Genomic DNA, 23,112 nt, shown 5'->3' with positions numbered 1-23,112 from the left:
GTCCATAAATATTCCAGCGACACATATACGTAATGCATAACCCTCAACAGAGAAGCGTAATGAGGAAATGGTCTTGTTCCATATGCGGCCAGCATAGTACCAGACCACCCTGCACAGTCTGGTCAGGAACCACCATGACCGCTATAAAGTCATGTTTGTTTGTTTTGTCATCTCAGCAGATGCTATGCGCAGGCTGGTCAGGAACTACACTGGCTGCATATGGCATCAGAACCATCTTCGCAATGCGTCTTAATTCATTAATTGCTCAGGTCACGACTAATTGATAACTTTCTTTACTCCTTAACGAGCCTCTAAGTCTCTGAGGTTTCGTACCTGGTTTATGAGGTTCAATTCTGAATTATAAATAGGCAAGGCTCCAACACTTAACTTTCCCACATGTTTGTGAATACTTATAATTTCTGGGTTAGAAGTTTAAAAGTGTGTCTGAACCCAGTGTTCATTATTCAACATATCTAAACTATATCAGTTTCGAATAATGACTAACCAACATGACTGATGTTGGAAAGCTTAGTCAGTGCATTGTATCGGCTAATGTTATCAATACCTGGATAACAATTATTTGGCAACACTGAATAGTCGCAAGAGGGGAAGTAATCCACTTTCACTAGTAGCTTGGGCGGAACACAGAGCGAGTTGTTAGAAATTTTGTAGTAATATATACAATGAAAGTTACATATTACACAAAAATAAAATGAAAACAAGAACAAACAGGATGTGTCTTACATATTATTGCAATATGTGCATGTTCACATAATTGGTGACATATTCATAAGAAATAATACAGTAATGTTGAAAGGAGCACTAAACTAATATGCAAATAATAAAATTTAATTTAAAACAACAATAATATAAGCGATTGATAGGAAATTACAGCTTCTTTGGGATGAGAAATAAATCCTGTAGAATCCTATCACAAAACAACCATCTTTAAAAACAGCCTAATTGCTCTTTCGTTTTTGCAATTGTTTAAGCCTAATATCCATTTAAACATTAATTCACATGTTTGTAATCTTCCAACTTCACAAAAAGAACATAGCTCAAATGGTCACATTAAAAAAATAGCCTTCAATGAAATATATCAAAATGTTGAATATACACACAATATTTAGACATGTGATTAATTCACAAAGCCAGCACAAAAGGCTAAATTGTTTTTAAAGCCTTAGTGAAAAATAACACTTTAGAACTACTTACTTCTTTCTTATGGGTCATGGAGTGATTCCCAATAATTCACTGGAATGTAAGCTTAAATTTAACCTAAACTTTTTGAGTTCCTGAAAAAACAACATCTCTTAACTGGTATGCTACTTATGAACATGTAAAATTTACACATCAACTTCTGCCAGCCATGTCTTAGACATTGCTAATAAAATGCATATCAATCTTGCTAGCCCAGCGAGCAGACTTGCAGCATTTCTCATGTCTTGGAAACTACACAGATTAGCACACAAACGTGAGACCAGATCAATCATTGTCATCGTCATCCTCGTTAATGTTACGATCTGTTGCTCCAGCATTTACAACCTGCGCCAAGTCTTCTCCACTTTTCTTCAGACGTTCTCCTTAAAAAAGTATATTTTTACATTTATAATTGATACTTGCTCAAGAAATCTGTCCTGGGCAACAAACATAAGTTGCTTTGTAACTTGTTATGTTGGTTACAAATAACAGTATTATGCTAAGGCAATAACTGTGTTCCTAACAGTACACACAATAAATGTTATCCGCAAATGATAATTACTTCTCTACAGACAAAGGACCTTGATTATGTTTTCCAAAGACCTTGCAAAAAAAGTTCCATGGTCATGTTTTGAAGGAACTAAATGATTTGAAGAAAAATAGTTTAAGACAACCAAAGCACCATTCCTTTCAAATAGGTTCAAAATCCTACTAGAGGTGTCTGAGGAGAAGATTTAAAAAGATTTCTATATACTAATACTACAACAACATCCAGCTGGGAAAGGTGATCAGGTAAGAAAAAACAACAACACAAGAGCGCAAAAATACCCAAACATAACAGGTTTTACTTAAATGAATAAATGTTGGCAACATGTATTGACTTTTGAAAATAATTAATGTATTTTAATTATTTAACCAGCTACAATGTGCGTATTTGTGAATTTTGGCCTTAAGTGTGACATTGACCATCAGCAAATGGGTTACACACCTTCTCCACATAGTAAGCATTTGGGGTAAATTATTTTCTAATGGCATGGTAAATGATAAAGTAGCGCTTCAGCCAATTTTTTGTTCCAAATTTAACCATTGGCCTTTCAGTTTTACCTTGACCTTTGAGGTAGGGAGACAAATGTTACATGCAACACACAGAGCTCAAGATAAGAGGTGTATCTGCGTATTTACGCATTGAAAAAAAAAAACATTAAAAATCGTCCCAGTACGTAACAAAACGCAATACAAATCTTGGTACGTATTTTAAATCGATTTAAGTGCGTAACCGGTTTAACCAATAATTAAGTTGAGTTTTTAGTGTAAGTTAACCTTTGAATCAAAAGTAAGTCAATCAAAATAAGCTTGTAATAAAAATGGCGGCCCACCATGTTTGTGGATCAAAAAAGGGACGTTTTAAGCGACCAGCGGCTCCTGAAGGAATATTTTCAAAGAAATTCTGTTCATATCGTCATTTTAAATTCATTCTGTTTGCATTTAATAATATGAATAAATAATAACATTTCTAGATTAAACACGCCATTTACTTTGTGAGTTTTCTATGGAAATGGAAAATACCCCTAAATATTCCTTAATACCCTTTTTGGCTGAAACAAAGGAGTAAAATACGCTTTATCAATAATATCAGGGGGTGAAATACCATTTAGACTCACTCCTTATCTGGAGCTCTGGCAACACATCATCATCTTATTTGTTTTCATTGCATGGTGAATGACACAGTTACTCTCAAAACAAGCTATTTCATGACCAATTTGACGTATGACCTTTAAGTTTGACCTTGACCATTGAGGCAGGGAGACGGGTTTCACATGCAACTAGCTGTCCCCTCATGGTACACATGTAGTTATTTGTGGTAATTTTTTTTTTCATTTCAGACAAAGTTAGAGTAAGGACAAGAGGGGTGAAAATTAAAATTAAACAAGAGCTGTCTCCATCCGAAGACATATGCCCCTGAAAAACGCTTTTTCGAAACCTAAACGCAGATTTCGAAACTTGAACGCAGACCCTAAGTTCAAGGTACAGGGGGTAAAAATTTGTGTGCGTATTAAAAGGCCTTGTCCATATACACATGCATACCAAATATGGAGATTACATCTGGAGCAACATAGAGATTATGAGCATTTTTCGAAACCTAAATGCAAAAGTGTGACGGACAAATCAATATAGTCCCTCCTTCGGGGGCATAAAAATAGAAGAACTTTTCAGCCAATAACAAAACTGCTCTTAATAATGCAACATATAAAGACAATCAGTTTAACAACACTTTATAAGCAGTTCAAACATAGTTCATAGGATCAATAAAAATAACATAGTACAAATTTTTTACATCAATTGCTGTTAAATAAGAAAAAAAAATTATTTATTTAATTCTTGTCAACATTATTTAACATAGTAACAAAACTATATACTGCAACTTCTATAATTGATTTTGGGTTTATGGCCAAGCTTGCACATTTGCAATTCAAGCAGAATTCAGTTTTAAAAATAATTGTCTATTAACCTATTGACCTATTTATGTACTAAGTTCTTTACCCCAAATCATAAAGTTATGAAAACGGCCGATGTGACTCCTAGTGTTTACTAGCAGTAAAGCTGTGTGACCCACACTATCCATTTTTAAATTTTGAAATCGATGCATGTATACCATGCTGATGAATTTTCTAACAAAGCTTTATGAAGATTGTGCTATAAATGTGGCTTTTATTGTTCAAAAGGTAAAAGATGTCAACAAACAATAGGTCACATAAGCTTACTACAAGTAGTTATGCTTAGGTGAGCTAATACCTGTAATTAACAAAATCATGATATTAAACAAAAGCAGGAAGCAATTCATCCAACATACTTATCAGCTCTGCAATTGCTCTTTGTGTTCTTCGTTCCAACTTTTCCAGTTTTTTTGCCACATCACGCTTGAGATCCCAGTCAGGTTTTCTAGGGGCAAGATTCACCAGGTCCTAAAAAGTAACATGTTCATTTCTATTTGAATAAGGTTTTGTGTTGTTTTTAAACAGGAATTATTAAGTTGTTAGCTTATGATTGTAAATATTACAACATTGAAAAAAGATGTGTTGTACAGGGAAAGAATATTAAATGAAAAAGGTGAAGGTCCCAGCAACCTGCCATTTCTATGTGGATTTTCTCTTTGTTTTATTAAAATCATTATTTATACAAGGATTTGGTTCTCTAAGACAAGGCTTGACAATATTAATTAAAATTCCAATACATCATGGCATATTAGTTAATCTATATACTAGTTGTTTATATTTAGTCCAGAAGTAACAAAGTCGGAAATGTTATGTTCTTACATAAATCAGTCGAATTAGCATTAAATGTACAACTTATTACAACAGAAACTCTTCATAATACAAATTCAGAAAAAGACAATAAACATATGAAACTATAATTTGGTAATTCGGACACCCGATAACTGACAGAACTATTGATGATTATACAACAAAGTACACATTACACACTAAGAAGTTTTTGAATTGTGCTTCAGACAAAAATATAGCATGACAAATAACAAAGGCAATATTTCAAAATAGGGTGCAGAGTAATGGTTGTTACAGAGGTAATATTAACAAGCTTTCACTATATAAACCCCCCACCCCTAACCCAAGCAGCCATGTCTTTCAATGTACTTAATCAATTTTCAAACTCCACCAAAAAATCATTTAAAGAATCAGGGAAGTTTCAAAATGATTTGGGCAAAAATGCAACTATATACATGTAAGTGATGTGTTCACATGGTTTCACAAAAATGGAGCATGCAAAAACTACCCCCCCCCCCCTCAAATTTCTTGAACATGTTCTTCAATAGGCAAAAATCATGTTTGCATTTGGCTGATTTATGATTAGAATAAATGTTCTGAGCAACTTTCATAATGACTTGACAAAAACTGTTAGCGTTCACAAGGTTCCAAAAATTTAAGGAATACTTCTTTGCCCAATATTTCTTCTATGGAGAAGAACCATTTTTAAAGGTCCGGACTCCTGCCAAGATATATACAGAACAAATATTCTGAGCAAATTTCATGCTAATTGGGCAAAATGTTTGACTACTAGAGATTTCACAAGTTTTCGCTATAATCATATCAGGAAAACTGCCCTGCCTCCTGGTAGCCATGTTTTTCAACGAACTAGAACCATGTACAAACACAGCTTGAAGATCATGAGAACATGAGAACAAATAATGAAATATTGTGATGATAAGGACAAAAAATGTGTCTTCTAGAGTGCTCACAAGCTTTTTCTTCCAAGTCTACCTAGTGATGTAGTTTATGAAACCACAACCCAGTTTCGAACTCTCCAAGACTTTTGTTGGACAAATATTCCGGCCATATTTTTGATTGGGTAAACAAATGTGGCAATTAGAGTGTTTACATGGTAAAACCTGACTATGAGCAATGCACAAATGACAAAAAATGATCACAAAACTCACCATGAGCATATTGTGTTCCGGTGTGCTTTAAAGGCAATAACTGGTTTCTGTGCACTGTTATGTTCTGGGTAAGTGAAAGAAGGCACTGAAGCTAACAAAAGTACATGTACCCTAATCAAACATATGAACCCTTGCATAGATGTTTACTAATACCTTTACTTCCACTGTACCCTAATCAAACATATGAACCCTTGCATAGATGTTTACTAATACCTTTACTTACCACTTCATCTATGATTTCATGTGTCTTGGATGCCTCCAGCTGGGTTTTAACCTTCTCCGACACTAAAAAAGCATGCAAATTTGCACAGGATAAAAACTAGAAATATGTGTCACAGAAACTGATGCCCCCATAACACATGTTTGAACATAGACAAATACACTTTATATTCGTCCATTGACAAAACATCATAATTCAGCAAAACCTGGAAGCAGTCAAAATACATGTACCTGTCTTTACAATCATCTATGGTCATTACAAAACAAAAAGCTTGTCACGTTCAGCTACTTTTGCATTTTAGTACTACAGAAAATACATTTTGTATAATATAACTGATTCTTGACCATTTGCTCAAGTGTATTTATTACATATTATGCAAAACGTCTGAAATGTAATATCTAAATAACTGAACAATCAATAAAGCATTATTTAATAAATGAAAGTAATAGTCAGTATTAGTTTCCTAGCCATTATTTATTTATTAGCCAAAAACAGGATGCATAATACAGTATAAAACAGTTTAGGTAATAGAATATAATGTTGTACCATAGACATTGTTCATACCTGAAATATCTATCAAACTAAAAATGACAGGTGAGGTAACGTGTGACATCATTGTGGTTCGATATAAAAATTCTTTTTCCGTTCTTATGTCATATAATTACTCAGCAAATCAAAGCCTGCAATAGCTTCACATTATATTTACAGAAAAGCTAAAATACACATGTACAACTAAACTTCACATTACATGTACATACCATCTTCAGGTTTTGCTGCTGGTAATGTGTTGTCTTTCAGGCTTTCATCAAGTGGCTTGTAACTTCTAAAGACAGGTCTGAATATACGCAGAAATAAACACATTTAATCCACAGACTTGCACACCTGTATTTATCTTTCTTCAAATACACTATGCATTTTTCCAGGCAATAAATCTAAAAATAAAATAAGTACATGTATTAAACTTTCCCATAAATGTCTAATCCAATTATTCTTATAATATGGACCCTCCTCATTGTATCGTACCTTTGACTAAAATCCCTCAAGAAGTGCTAGATAGTAAATGTTTTTCCATTTTTAGAAGTTTTAATTTATTTGCTGTGTAATAATGACTATTATGACGATTATTCTCATGATTTTCAGTTTTCATTTGAAACTATGTCATGTTAAATTCCAGACCGATATTATGATTACGCATAATTGCGTTAGTTAGTTTGTTTTTTGTTTATGAGTAGATTTGTCAAATGTTGTATATGCAGCTTATTTGTGAAAACAATATATATAAAAACAAGATATGTGTTTGTCAGAAACACTATGTCCCCTTTTGCTCCGCTTTAAAGCTATATATTTGACCTTTGACCTTGAAGGATGGCCTTGACCTTTCACCACTCAAAATGTGCAGCTTCATGAGATACACATGCATGCCAAATTTCAAGTTGCTATCTTCAATATTGCAAAAGTTATTGCAAATGTTAAAGTTGGCGCAAACAAACAAACAAACACACTATAGTGGTGGGGGTTATAAAAAGAACATGTGCATAGTAACAAACCTTACCAACCAATCAGAAGGTCCGATATTATGAGAAACGGTGTACATGATACTGATTACTACACTGTACATGGAGCTTTGTCTCGCCAGTATTTTGGCAAAACATTACCGATTTTACTGCAGTTTTTGTTGTTATGTCCAAGAATACACATTAAACTATAGATTGATCATGGACTCTAGATGACACGGATAAGAAAGGAGACCGTATCGGCAAATATCTAGTCAAAACTGAGTCAGGTGACCGTAACTATCTATCTTTTATAATTAGCCTACATTGAAGCGCCGAGGTAATACATTTTGATGTACCCACTCAAGTCTTTTTTTAATTATACTTTCATTTCTCGGCCGATTTTGACAAATTATATATCATTACAAAGCCTAGGTTACATTGTTTTCAGATATATAAATATATATTATGTTTTTCTTCTGATTTGGGCAGCCCGGCGAGTTATAACTTTAACTTTTACTTTAACTTTTGCAAATATCATACCGTTTTGGAGTTTTAGAATCTAGATTTACAGTCGACATGTTCGTACTTTATACCGATTTGTAGCGTTTATATTTGGAGTTCAGCTTTAGAAATTAATCTTGCTTAGGAGAATAGAATTCTGTCTACGATAGAAAAAAAGGTTTATAAATGAAAGTAAGTAAGGAATGAAGGGGGAAGAAAGTAGCGCGTGGTCCTAACGCACCGAACTGATTCTACAGTCTTGGCCATTATGCTTTTGTTTAGAGACCGGCCATTAAATTTCCTTTGCCATGATTATTATATTTTTTTATGGAATATATTGAAATATTATGTTCACGAAACATATAAATAAAGCTAATTATTAATGAAGCTTAATAAATTAACGATTTCAGCTCTTGTTTATAACACAGAAAAGGTGTTAATTTTATGATGAGACAGAGTATATAGCGGACCCTCTTGATATTTTTCGGCAGTGATTTTCAAGAATCTTTAAATAATTTTCATTAATTGATAATTTAAGGTAAATAAACTTTCATATAATTTTACATAATTACCTATTTGAAAATAAACAACAAAGGATGAACGTTTTTGACACCCATCAGGGGTTTCAGCCTTATATAACAGGGGCCTATTAAAGGCCCCTTCCCAATTGAAAATTTCTTAAAAATCATGCAGTTTTCCCAATTCCCAAAAATCCTAACTTACACCAGCTTTTTCATTTCCCAAAGCAGTAATTTTAGCGAGAATTCTTCCCAAAATGAGCAATTTCTTCCCAAAATCCATAGGCTAGGGCCTCTTCCCAACGAAGCGAGGAAAACCCCTGCCCATTTTATTTGAAGTATGCAAAGCCGAAAAATATCAAGAGGGTCCTCTATATACGCAGCGTTCTAGATAAGCTGCTTATCAGCATTATATACGCATTAGAAATATCAAGATATGCTCAATTTATCATTTCCATGCGTACATTTAAGCAAGCCAATCTGGACTTAAGCAAATGATGTAAATTCTCTGCGTAAAGCGTAAACAAAAAATATATACAGCTGATTGTCTTTCGCCAAAATATTACAATAGTTATCGTAATAACTAGAGCTAATTTGTGCACTGGATTGAAGAAATAGTAAGTCAGTCGGTAGGTATTTTCTGTTTCATCTAGACGAATGGTAAATTTAGTATTGTTTTTTTTAACAGACAGTCAAGCGCTTATGTGTTTATTACATTATATGAAGAGGTCAGCATGGCTTCTTCGAAGCCAAAACAAATTACTTCCCAAAGTAAAATTGATTCTTTTAATATGGCAAAAGTGTATCGAGTTAAAACATTGTACTGCTAATACTGAATGATTTAATTTCCTCTTTTTTCAAATCAAAAAGGACACACTTAAACGCTAATATAACAACTGTTGAAAGTTGGCAAAAAAGTTTTCCGTGGCTCACGGTGGTGGAAGCCTATAAACCAAGGCATTTAAAAAACAAAAAACATTTTAAGAAACCTACTACTTTCAAGGATTACACATGGTTAATGGTTTATTGTCTTTAATATGATTAAAGTAGTGTGTCTGTACCGGGTCTATATTCTTGTTTTACTTTTAACAAATTACCCTTCAAGCAAGGCAAAATTTGACCATTTACCTCCATGCTTTGAAAAGTGGGGGGGCATTTACCCCCATTAGTCAAAAATTATTTATAACGCTGATACGCTGTCTCATCATAAAATGAACACCCTTTCTGTTATAACTATATTTTTTGAAAGAGGAATTAATAAGCAACAATATAACGTATAAACCAATAAAATCGGATGATTAGTTTTTGCATAAGATTGAATTTACTATAGTAAGGTTCAAATACTCGATTCATCTCAATAAACGCTCCGTGGATTGACATATTAAAAATCAGGGCTTAACACTAACTTTTTTCAACTAGCCCATTCAGGCTAGTAAATGCAGAACCTACTAGCCCTTACCAATCTTTCATGTGCCCTGACCCAAGTATTATGAAAACCTTTATATTTATAATTCAACTTGTATTTTCATGTGCGTGGAGATGCGCATTTATGATTCAATCATTCTTATAAGCTTGCCTTACTTATGCTAATGAATTCAATATTCATCTTCTTAAGACATCTATTTGTAATCTTCACGCCATTTCGGGAGAAATTTCCATGTTTTTTTCCCTAATACTTTCTCTAACTTTCCTCCTACCCTTTTCTTTTCTTATCCGAGGAACCCCCATCTCCACCCGTAAAGCCAAATTTAAACAACAACATGAAACGTTAAAACTTCTTTTACATAGATTGCTGCAGTTGCCGTCTGACAACAAACGGTAAGTGAATCTTAGGTGTCGCAAAATAACGCAGGGTCTTCCCCAGGCTATTTAAGCGCCCCTTGTCGGGGCGCTTGAATTTCGAAATCAGAGTCCCCGGGGCGCTTGAAATTTTCTGATCAGTGTATTCTTCAGTAAAAGAAAGTGGAGATTGTCCAAAAAAATCAAGGTTTCCCTATCAGTGTATCAATATTCCCTGTTTTAAAAGAGCATTCGGTACCTACTTTCACAAGTAATCGCCATAAACACCACATGGGGTAATGGATAATCCACTGATAAAAGAATAGCATGACGCGCGTATCGATTATTCTAGCCACATTACACGGTCATTTAAATGCTGACAAGGATGTATCTGGTAACTTTCCAGTCGTCAAACTGTGAAGTTCATCGTCCAATCGGTTACGCGAATGCTTATGAGGGCGGGGTTAACTATCGACCATTATTTTTGATTGACGTCGGGCATTTAGTAAGAGTTTATCGCAGCTTGATTAGCAAGAAGTTGTACCATTTGAGTAATATAAAACCGGTAATTAGTACAGTACAGAACATTAAAGACGGTTTCGGGCATCATCATCACACCTTTTTACTGTAAACAAGTGTTACCTATGACTCATAATTAATACAAGAAATTAATTGCAAGTGGTAAACACTTAATTATTATAGCGAGTAAGTTGTGCAAATGACTCCCGGTTACAATTATGTGATAACAATTTATGTAATTCCAGTACATGTATATTTCAACATGTCCATTTATAGAACTGATTCACCTCGTTTTTCTGACATTTATTCGACACGTAATGCGCTTTAACAAATTTTCGTTTAATTAATTACGCACACTTGTAAATGTTTCCTCCGATAATCGATAGTTAGAAGACTGATGATGGCAACCGGCCGTGATCCTCGTGGACAACGTGAATTTCATGCATAATTCCGTCAAAATGTAAGGTTACCGCAACGTTAAATATTTTTGCTTCAAATTAGCAGTGCAAATTTATTTTGTGTCGAATCTTTTTCTCAATTAAAAAGAGCGCGAAAATTATGCAGCATGTACAACGTCGCGTCTATTGCATACAAATGGCGTGTATTGAGCGTTTTAACAAGCACACAACAGGTAAGGGGATTGACGCATATTCAGAGGCAATATTTCATCAAATCTATAAATAGTCACTAAAAAATGGCAAGGTTTGTGTTAAAGAAATAACTGAACGCTTTTATCGTAAATATTTACCAGAAAGAGATTGATAAAAACGGAATAAACGGGATTATCGGGTAATAAATAGAAACTTGAAAAATAGTAAGTATACAGTAATAGAGTCGGGTTGAAACAGATGTATTGGGGAATCGTTTGAGTCGGGATTTTACTATCTGTGCGGAAAAGTTTTAAAACAATTAAACAATATAAAAAAAATATTTTTTTAAATGACTTGGGGATTTTTTTGAAGAGTCATAGCGCACCAAATGACGTCTTTTGACGCTGTTTTTCTTTGAGTTATAACGCACCACAGAACGTGAATTGACACATTAAATTTAAAAAAAAAATCAACGTCGGGAGGGAACACCCCTCCCGAATCCAGCCCCGGTCGGCCCCGGGGCGCCTGAACAAATTCCTGGGGAAGGCACTGTAACGTGTTACGGTAGTCGTGTCAAAACACTTCTAATCGATCAAACAAATTAAAATGATTTAAAATTGATCAATAACTAATAGTCTTACAGTAACTTTGTGTTAATGTCGAGTTTTATACCTTCATTGATCCCAGACGATCAGGGCAATCCCGGCTTATAGTTTAAAACGTTTTTATCGAGAAAACACGTCACTTCGAGGAAATCAATCAAAAACCGTATCTAGCGGAATTCCGTTTAAAAATAGGTACTGACGTGTTTTACAAGGAAAACGGCCAAGGATTTTATGAATTGTCGGCCTCTTTTTGGTTGCAATCAGGGGGTTCCAAATCTATTTCGATTTAATTGTCATCTGATCATACTGTATTAAGATTTCTGCATCTTTGAAAAGCTTATTTAAAATGCAGTTTATTGATATAGAACACATAATCCCGCCAAAATACACACGACCGGTCGGGCATGTTCATTGGACATTGGCTAGCCCAGACCTAGGTACAGGCAGTGAATGTCGTTCGGACAAGCCTTAGTGTTAAGCCCTGAAAATCTATGTTTTTCAATCTTTTCACTTAAAATATTTAGATGTTTTCATTAAGAGGGCCGATACTACGGATACACATGATAATTTGGGGCAATTCTAAATCTGATACTTAATAATAGAATTATTTGAAATAATTGGAAAAAACATGGAAGCGTGTGTTAAGAAATTGTACAAGAAATGATCATTTTTGTTGTTATGATACATCTCACGGTGTGAGTGCTTATGTTACGCGGGGTAACCGTTATAATTATAGACCAGTTCACGCGTGACGTCACGCGCACCTGCGTGTTTACATCCGGGCTATATTGGTAGTCAAAAGAAAGATACAATCAATGGGGAGAAATAGAGCGTGATCGGTTAAATTTAAACGATTATATTTTGATTTTATTTTTCAACATGCCAACAAGTTGTTCTATGTTACTGAAACAAATAAGATTGAACACAATGAATAAATAGATCAAATACAAATAAAAAACATTTACAAATTAACCATAATGTCTGGGCAGGGACCTTTACCCTGGTCCGGGAAAACTAACATGTTGACACATTAAATAAACATTTAATTAAATTAAATGCAATAGTTTTCATTTGATTGTTTGCATCTATCTTAAAATCGTTTAAGCCTTTGTATACCGGTGTTTTATTGCCCCTTTGTTCTGCCTAATCCGATTATCTCGTTTTGATCAGATTTTGTCCAGACCTAACTAACAACATGGTGTCATAAATCACACTAGGTGGCAGATAACAGTCTGGTCATTAAACGCAATTGATGATGCCACCATGTCTTCATTCTGGTAGTATTAAGTAACTAGGCATTTGGTTGAATAAATTTACCACCGACATACTTAACAGTTGCTTAAATTAGATATGTTACATAATTATTGTACAAATTTGAAGTCTATAGATTATCAGAAATTGAACACGGTAAAGAAAAAGGCCCGTTTTATTTATAAAAAAATTAAGTATTTATGAATTATAAAATGTAAATAAAAAATATTTAACGTATTTAGCGGGCATCGGTTAATTATAAATACGTCATTCAGTATGAAGATGTAATGTTACGGCAATGCACGAAATACATCATAAAACAAGAAATTACGTTTGACATCAATGGGGGTAAATAATAATGAAACAATGTTTAATATTATATTATATATGTATATATATTATGTTGTGTGTGTGTGTGTGTGTGTGTGTGTGTGTGTGTGTTTGTGCGTGTGTGTTAAATGTTAGATAATTGTCACTCATACTCGATCACTAATAACGAGTTTACAAAATACATGAATACGCAGTTCAATTTGCATCATGTGAGGTTGTGTTTTTCAGTTAAATGTTAATATTCTTCAAGTCATTCTCTGAACAACACCCATCCAAATTAAAATTACATGTAAATACCGTTATGAACTTCGCTTTTAATAGGGCTTTGTAGTACGTTTATTTTCAATGAAACACTGACACATTCTGGCTATCACTAATTTTTTATTATTCTAGTTTACGCATGCAATTGATAATTATAATTTTATAATTAGATGTATCATTATTTTTATTGAAGCTTTTCTGCAAATAATTATACGGCTAATGCATAGAGCTCTTTGTTGCGTCGAATTGTCTGTCGTTCAGTCTTCAGACAATCTTAATTACTTTAATGCTAATGACGCGTTCTTTTAAAATGCAAATAAATGTGTTAATGCATTCTTTTGGCACTGAACATTATATTTTTTAAATATTATTTAGGTGTTGTTTTTTAAGTTTCTTTTCGATGTATTGACTAAACAAGTCACGTTATCCATATGCTTTGCGTTAGCTGTAAGCAATGCTTTTTGACTACCAGTGCATTGCGCATGCGCGAAAATCGGGAATCAAAACAATAACAATGAACTGGCCTATTGCTTTCTATATCATGTCCGAAATTGACAACTGCCCGGTGTATAGCAAATATACATACTACATCAGAATGAGCAATTTAGTAATATAAACCTTGGAAGCTTCTCTTTTCCATGATTAGCATCATCTCCTTGTCTTTTAGGGGCGTCATCATCCTTATTTTTGTTCCGTAAATTATTCAATCTTTCTTTTCGTTTCAAGGCAGACTCTTCCAACGTCCCTACGGCAGCCATGATTGTGTATTCATAAATTTTTATTGTTATGAGATCTACTTCATGTTGGTTGATTTGTTTTGTTCCCAACGTAAGATGGTGAAAGCGGAAGTATACCAAACAAGTTGGTTGATTTTCATGCTTCAAAAATAATTGATGTAGTTAAACTATTATTGCAACAAATTTCCCAGATAGCATGCAAAAAAATATTTACCAGTCACATATTCATACTAATTTAAAACTGCGATTGCAATTGAGGACCTTGTGGCCTAATGGATAAGGCGTCGGCCTCCGGAGCCGAAGATTGTGGGTTCGAGTCCCATCAAGGTCGCGACTTTTTAACAGCCTTTTTACGCAAACGGTATTGCCAAGGGTTTTATATAAAATGCACGCAACCAACATAAATTACCCAGTCGTCACTGGGGGCCAACGAAGTTATTGTCATAATAAGCCAGGGAGCAGAATCAACGGGGTTTACACACGGGCTGGACAGAATGAAACACACCGTTAAGTTTTTTATTTTTGCAAGTATCTCAAATAATTGAAATTCATTTGCAAAAAACCTTTTGTGCACAAAAGACAGTTTTACATGCAGTTTGTGCCGATATCTTTATGTATAAGAATAAATCATTGAATACGTCTGAAATGGGTGACAAAATATCACTTTGCGTGAAATATAGCTATATACATGAATGCAGTACAAATATAATTTTTTAACAAGAACACATGCTTATTAAATAAAGTAATTATGACGCATTTCAATAAGCAGCATACAAATCTGTCTTTTATGCACTAGTTGAAATTCTTAAGAACAATTGTTTAAAAAAGTTTTTCGAAAAAAATCAACACTTACAGGTACCCACCAAGTCACGTGACCCTGCACCCTGGAAGCGGTGAGCGTCGAAATCAGGTCCTTACAGAGGGCAGTCTTGAAGACGCTGAGATGACCCGTGAATAAACTCTGACTTACGCACTCACGCATACAATTCATATTGTCGACACGCAAAGATAATCAGTGCACACCTGGTATGTCATTAGAATATTTTGATTGGAATGACGACCATGCCATTTGTTTTGCTTTCCGTTTTTATGCCCCCGAAGGACGGCATATAGTGATCGGACCGTCCGTCCGTCTGTCTGTCCGTCTGGCCTTCCGTCACACTTTGCGTTTAGGTTTCGCGTTTAGGTTTCGAAAAATGCTCATAACTTCTATGTCCCTTCACAAAGCAACTTGATATGGAGCTGCACATTCTTAGTGGTAAAAGGTCAAGGTCAAGGTTATCCTTCAAGGTCAAGGGTAAAAAATCGTGTTTCTATCAAAGCGGCGCAGTATGGGGCATTGTGTTTCTGACAAACACATCTCTTGTTTCAATTTGTTTCCAGTCAGTTGTTTTGCCGAATAGAAATGCGTTTTATGTAAAATATGTTCGTCGTTATCTTTCACATTATGCGATATGGTCGATTAACCAATTTTAAGGTGTCAAACATACAGTTTTTAGCATAGGTGCTTGCACCTATGCTAATGGTATATACCACATTTCAAAAATCCACATACATCGGTTGTCCATTATGAAGCCTTACCTGATCAAAAATCAGACGAAATATCTATTTAATTTAGCATATGGTAATTCTTACAATTTTTTTGGGGGGAAACGTTTTTCTAACGTTTTCTTCCAAGAATATTGCTGACACCGTTTTTAGTGAATTTTTCTAAGACCGTTTTATGTCAAAAAATCTTCTTATAACCTAAAACAAATTTCGTTCGTAAAACAATTCTGTTCTTGTTGATAGTGACCTCACACCTAATTTATATGGGATCCCAATTTCTATTTCCTTCGTTTACTGTTCTGTGAGAGGTCAAATGTTTACATAACTGAATTAATAAGGCCCTGGTTAAAGTATATGTAACATTTCATCGGTTAATTATAAATAGAAATTAAAACATATTCTCAGCAGGAAGTGGGGCATAAAGCACTTTTATTCTTTGAAAATGTGTAAAAAATGGCGGAGTACGATGAATGTTTTCTGATTTATGACATGGATTCTGACGTGCCTTTCTATGGATTTGATGAAGTAGAGTTTAAAAGTAATAGAGATGTGTTAATTGAAGTTAAAATGATTTACTTTGAGCCAGAAATTTACGTTACGAGTAGAGTTAACGGTTTAAATGTGGCATCGGATTTAATGGATTCGCGCGAATTCTGGACGAGTGCTGTGTCTGTAAAATATTAAATGGAAAGCTGTAAATGTATCAAGTCGGAAAAGAAAACGGATGGTTGCATAATGGTATGCGTGAAATAATGTAATTCTACGTATTTATTTTCATAGTTATGTCATTTTGTAACCATTCACATTCGTCACTATTTGGAATTCCCGTTTCTAAAAATAGAGCATTTTGTTAACAAGGGGGGCGACTCGTGATGTCAGCAATCGTTAAGGCTACAATATACTAAATAATCGAGTCATGAAGGGCTGTACTTTCTAAACAAATCATCATATTTTCTTCGAAGGCATGTTATACACTTTGTTCTGGTTTTATCGTTTGGAGATATTGATAGGGTAAGCATAGGTGTTCACTACTTAATCCCTGAAATAGGATAAAGTTGGAGATTAAAGTAAAAAATTGCACTGCAAAAGGTTACAATCCACTAGAAAACGGCCGAAAAAGGCGCAAAAACAGTCGATTTTGATTTGAGTCGAATTTGTTTTTGGTTTGAACATGACAAATCTTTTTTATTGCTTAAATCGATTCAGCTAAGAATGCCCGTCAAGAAAAGGTATGGTTATGGGGGTCTCTATGTGCAAAATGTTGTATTTATTTTCGCTCAAAGTTGTCGCTTTTACATCGAAACATATAAGGAAACTATTTAGTATATTTTGACCTAAACATTTACTTCAGCAGCAACTTCCCTGTATCTTGCAACTATGCTTTCAGCGCCATCGGCGCTCTCGTTTCTCAAAGGTATTGTTATAAAGGACAATCTAATTATAATATATTATTGTCCTGAAATTAGAATTCAAGATAGTTTCCACCTGAGTGTCTGCAATCATTTTTATACCTGCGAGTCGTGCTCGATTGGTCATTGTCGGCTCGGGTACTACTTACATGTACCCCGGGTACACTTAAGTATACTTACATGTACACCGGGTACGGTAAATATACTAAACGGTATTCGGGATTTTTTACGATAAATCGGTCGTTGTCGACTAAATTTTTTTATTTAATTATGATCATAGTTATGTCAATTTTCTGTAAAATGGCCTCTATATTATCGAAACTCATATTCAAAAAGCATGTTGATGAAGTTTTTTTTTAAATAGAAGTTTGTTTCGTAATTACGTTAATCGGTAGCGCGTTTTACGACATCGGATTTGGGGCGGGAATAAAACTCGGGTACAGTCTAATATCGGCCAGGTACGTTTTAGTATATTTACCGTACCCGGGGTACATGTAAGTATACTTACACGTACCCGGGGTACATGTAAGTAGTACCCGAGCCGACAATGACCAATCGAACGCGAGTCGTGCGTCCGGTTCTCAAAAAAATCTCTGGGGATGCAAAGTTTGGAATTATTTGAGTCCCAAAAATGCATAGAAATTTCTCAAAAAAATAATACCGTTTACTTTTGGACTCATTCTTTCAATTTGGGGACTCAAAGATTTTCAAGTTATCGAGTCCCAGGACTCAGATGAGAAAATTTGTAAAAATATCACTGGTGTCTGTATCATAACTTAGTAAAATCTCACATCTCCTTTAATGGAATGGATTGTACAGGCTATCATAAAATAAACCAACGTAAAAAAGATAAAATTTCAAAATAATGGGTTGGAATAAATAAATAACCGTAGCGTAATAATTGGCATTCACCGCCCACCCGCCTTTTTTAAACTCCATGCTGAATAATCATTCACTGATGATCCATGAAAAAGATGACACAGCTTCGATGAACGCGGTTGCAGACCTTGGTGAAGTTAATGGTGCCTTTCAAACAGCGAAATGTGCTTTTGTTTCAGGATCGAAAGGATGCAAATTTGTCAAATTGGTAGTCGGTACTCTGTCCCATTTCTACACATACCCATACACACAAATGACGACGAACCGTTAACGCGTTGCATATCCTCTTCTTTTTGTTTCTTTGTGAGTTTTTTTTACATCGTACGTACATCTTTCCGCTTTCCGCTTTTGTTCGGTCAGAACAGGTTCTGCCGGAGGTTCAGTAACTTCAACTGAAACCCAGCAGCTCATAGGCAACACAAGAGACAGTCGACAAAACCACAGACTTCAGAAACGCTGAAGTGTTATTTCCGTCCGTACACACCCACTTCGCTAGAAAACATGTAAGATACAACAATAAAGCACAAACAAACGGTATCGGAGAAACATTTTCCTTTGGGTGGGATTTGGCACAATGTCGTGTTGCTTATTAATTTCAGGCGACTGGCGTCCGAAGATATGTACACACTGCGTCATTCTAAAAGGATTTTGACTTTGGTTAAATTTATTTAAACAACGTTAACACACTCTGTGGGAAGAATAAAGATTTATGATGTGCACAAAGTAACATTACATTTGCTTATTTCGCTTTCAATACGTTGTTCATTAAGACAAATTATTCACGGATAGTAACCGACTCATGCAGTATAAAAACTGCGTTCTTAATAACAAACTCATTCTTCAAAATATTGCATTGGTGTGTGTTTATTTCACTCATTAATATTTCTTAAAATAATTGTTGGCGTCGCTCTGGAGAGCGGCGACTAGTATGTAATGCATTTTTTTCGCTTATGGGAGGAGAAGTTATTTTACGGATCAATGTATATATTTTTGTTTTAAGAATATCTTGCATAGTGGTGATTTTTTGTGTAAATTAGTGTAAATAAGTACTGAATTTGTGCCTATTACATTTATTACAACATTTATTGCCAATAATGCAAAGCTAATTGTTTTAATTAATAACTGATCCACAACTGATCACAGGGGAAAGATCACAGGGACTGGGCAAATACGCGAAACTTTCTGGTTTTGTATAAAAACAAAACATAATCAAAATATATTTATTTTGTGGTTTTTCTAAATTACTTATTTAGTGGAGAATCAATGTAGTACGATATTTGACGACCTATCGCGCAAGCAAGTTTATTGGAAGGCGTAGTGGTACGAAAACGTACAATGTATTAGTTTATTAATAGACATATAATAACGATCGCTATACACAACTAGCATACACCTATGGCACTCAATGAAGTTACATGGATAGATTTTTTTCTACTGTAAATATTAATATATTGACCGATTATTTTAAACAAAATAGAAAAAGATACTGGTATAACCATTATCTATGATTTTGTGTTATAACCCCAAATAACCATTATCTATAATGTTGTGTTATAACCCCCAAATAACCATTATCTATGATTTTGTGTTGTAACCCCCAAATATTTCATAGTTCATTTTATTTACATTGGTTTCCTTTTTTTACTGGCATCCGTGTGCAGTTTTCATTAATGGAACAGAACTGTGTGTAGGTTTAAAAAAAATCTGCTTCATATTGTAAGCGTAATTTCATATTTTCTCAACTTCAAGGGGAGATGATTCTGAACTTATTCTTACGTTGCTCATTTACGATATGGGTTGAATACTCATTGATATGAAAACACTGTAAAAGTTTTAAAAAAATTGAATGAAAACTGTAAATAACAAGATACACTTATTCAATAGGTATAAAAACATGTTTTTATAAAAATACATGGATAATAGATGTGTTGTTTGCATTTATTTGTTAATATAAAAATACATGTATTTTTATAAGATATTTAAGTGATGTAAGACATTTTTATTAACGTTGTCACCACGCGGCATCCATTAATTTTAATAAAAATGTCAAATTGTAGTAAAATGGATTTTATCCATGAAAGTGCATGTTTGCGTGATGCCTATTGTTTAAATGAATAATGATGATTCAATTAATTCAGATTTATAAATCTGATAATATGAATAACTTTATTAAAATAATCAAGAACACACACGTTTCATTACCCGTTTTTTTAGTTTAAACATATGTTTAGTATCACAGCATACTAAGCAGTGTATTATTTTGTGTATTTAAATAGTCTACATGGCGTAAAGACATATGGTCCGTATGGTCCGCAAATCTGGGCCGTATAGTCCGCAAACCTGGGCCGTATAGTCCGCAAACCTGGGCCGTAGAGTCCACAAATCTGGGCCGTATGGTCCATGGTCCGTATAGTCCGCATACCATATTGGCTATAATATTGTGTTGATAAGAAAAGGCGGGAAGATGGGCACCTGCGCAGTGGAAAGATAGGGTTCTATAATGTGTTTACGAACCCCACCCCGACCCTCTCACACATATATTTTATGGGCATAATAAAAACAAAAATTGTTACAATAAAACAGCATATTTATTTAAACTAAAATGTCTACATCAAAACAAAAAGTTAACATAGAACACAAATAAAACAATTTGATTCTACTGGGGCTCGAACCTTGGGCCTCTCATATATGAAGCGAGCGTGTAACCACTACACTACGGAACCGCTTGAAAAATCACCTTCTAACTAAGATATTTATAAGTGACTGTAGTGTAACGGTTATCAATAAAGCAATAAACCGTGTAATCGCTGTCGCCTTGTTAAATTGAAGAAAAAACGCGTTAACCAAAACTCGAACAGCAAAAGTCTGCGCTATTGTTAGAAAAACCACAAAATAAATATATTTTGATCATGTTTTGTTTTTATACAAAACCAGAAAGTTTCACCGGTTCGCGGATATGCCCAGTCCCTGTGATCTTTTATTATTGCCCAGTCCCTGTGATCAGTTATTAATTAAAAGAATTAGCTTTGCATTAGTACAAAATAAATGTTGTAGTAAATGTAATAGGCACAAATGCAGTACTTATTTACACTAATTTACACACAAAATCACTACTATGCAAGATATTCTGACAACAAAAATATATACATTGATCCGTAAAATAACTTCTCTTCCCATAAGCGAAAAAAAAACGTGCACTGAAAAAACTTCAGTGCGACGCAAATGAGTTTCGTTCTGGCCCATTGATTTTTGAAGTTATGGGCCATGGACAGAGAAAATTACCGGGTCAAATTAATGACGATAATCTATATCCCCTCTATAATTTTCGAGGTTTAGTTCGAAACATGTATGAACTATCCAATTCCATATATCATTTCCATAATATGAACTATTCACAAATTACTATAAAAAATAACATGTACACCATGCGAGTTACCAAGGCTGAATGACAAAAACTGACCACTGTTCACTTATGCAAGAATATAACTCGTGTTTCTACAGCACTCCTAGGGGCAAATTCACACTAAAGGGAAAGTGATTTTAGTCACATTCAATAAATTTCAAACGCCAAACATTTTATTTATGGAAGTGACGACCTTTTAAAAGAATATTTTATAAAATCTATTGACATTCTGTCATCGTATTCATGTGATTTGTTTCTTAATATTCTGAATTCCGGTTATTTCCCGGACCAGTACGTGGACTGAAGGTATTATTATCCTCCTTCATAAAAAAGGTTCCGATATCAATAATTATAAAGGAATTGCGTTGGTGATCTGCTTTTCAAAATTATTCACGACTGTTGTAAATAAACGTGTTGAAAATATATGTGTAAAACATAACATAATTTCGGACTCCTAATTCGGATTTCAAAAAAGGCGATCCGCTACTGACGCAGTTTTTATTTTCTATTCTTTAATAAATCATTACATGTGTATTTATTTGAAAACAAACGTTTGTATGTTATTTTTGTCGATATGATGATTTGCTTTGATACTATTTATAGAACTGCTTAATGGTTGAACATTTTTAAATGTGGAATTTATGGCAAAATATTAAGAATTGTCGTGATATGTATCAAAAAGTTAAGTCATGTTTGAAATCACCATCTTCATTTTCAGATTACTTTAGCCACGCTGTTGGCTTACGTCAAGGAAAAGTTATGTCCCCTTTGTTATTTTCTATCTTTGTAGAAGATCTTGAGTTGTTTTTGAAAAATAATATTTATTCAGATTTGCTACTAGTTGACATTGTTTTAATTTTATTACTTTTTGCAGACGACATGGTTATTGTTGGTAAATCACCAGAAGAAGTCAAGAACCATCAAGACACTTAATTTACTCATTTTAATGCATGGGGACTGAAGATTAATACTGATTAGACAAATTTGCTGTTGTTTTTCGAAAAAGAGGCGGATTATTGCCCAATGAAAAGTGGGCATACACTGGCCGTGCTATATAAACTGTAAATGTTTTTCATAATTTTGGTTTTGTATTAAATTACACAGGTATTTTTAATTTAAATCAAATGTATTTAATTGACATAGCTCTCAAAGCATTGAATACTTTGTTTTGTACATGTCAAGGTTTAGGGAGTTAAAACTAATACATGTAATGCATGTGTTTTATCGTGAGTTAGGAAGATATCCTCTCTTTATACAAAGATACATATGAATCGTACAATATTGGTTTAAAATAGCAGCCTCTGATAACATTATTCTCAAAACTGTATGAGATTACGCCAGAGGCTTCCGAAATTGGATTAATAACGTCAAGTAAGTATTGGATGATTACGGGTTCAGTTATGTCTTTAACAGCGT

General features: G+C 34.2%; 1 protein-coding gene and 1 non-coding gene across 2 annotated transcripts; one reads left to right on the top strand and one right to left on the bottom strand.

Moving 5' to 3' along the window:
• Positions 1-731: 731 nt before the first annotated feature.
• On the bottom strand, positions 732-14,518 carry LOC127863308 (coiled-coil domain-containing protein 12-like). The gene is made up of 5 exons (XM_052402727.1): positions 14,339-14,518; positions 6,629-6,705; positions 5,874-5,935; positions 4,052-4,163; positions 732-1,583 (listed from the first exon to the last, which is right to left on the bottom strand). The coding sequence occupies exons 1-5, from the start codon at positions 14,476-14,478 to the stop codon at positions 1,486-1,488; spliced, it is 489 nt and encodes a 162-aa protein (XP_052258687.1). The 5' UTR covers positions 14,479-14,518; the 3' UTR covers positions 732-1,485.
• A 197-nt stretch (positions 14,519-14,715) lies between these two features.
• Positions 14,716-14,788, top strand: Trnar-ccg (transfer RNA arginine (anticodon CCG)). The gene has a single exon. It is a non-coding gene; the product is annotated as a tRNA-Arg (tRNA).
• The last annotated feature ends 8,324 nt before the right edge of the window (positions 14,789-23,112 follow it).

Source organism: Dreissena polymorpha, unplaced genomic scaffold (assembly GCF_020536995.1).
Source record: "Dreissena polymorpha isolate Duluth1 unplaced genomic scaffold, UMN_Dpol_1.0 chrUn004, whole genome shotgun sequence".
Classification (NCBI taxonomy): domain Eukaryota; kingdom Metazoa; phylum Mollusca; class Bivalvia; order Myida; family Dreissenidae; genus Dreissena; species Dreissena polymorpha.
The sequence above is the reverse complement of the archived record's forward strand: the minus strand, read 5'-3'. Positions and strand labels throughout refer to the sequence as shown.

Excerpts from the sequence above, each read along its gene's own strand:
- LOC127863308 (XM_052402727.1), bottom strand. The coding sequence starts at position 14,478 with ATGGCTGCCGTAGGGACGTTGGAAGAGTCTGCCTTGAAACGAAAAGAA. Across the intron at positions 6,706-14,338 it reads GGAAAAGAGAAGCTTCCAAG|ACCTGTCTTTAGAAGTTACA; the intron begins GTTTATATTACT and ends GCGTATATTCAG. Across the intron at positions 1,584-4,051 it reads AGCAATTGCAGAGCTGATAA|GAGAACGTCTGAAGAAAAGT; the intron begins GTATGTTGGATG and ends TACTTTTTTAAG.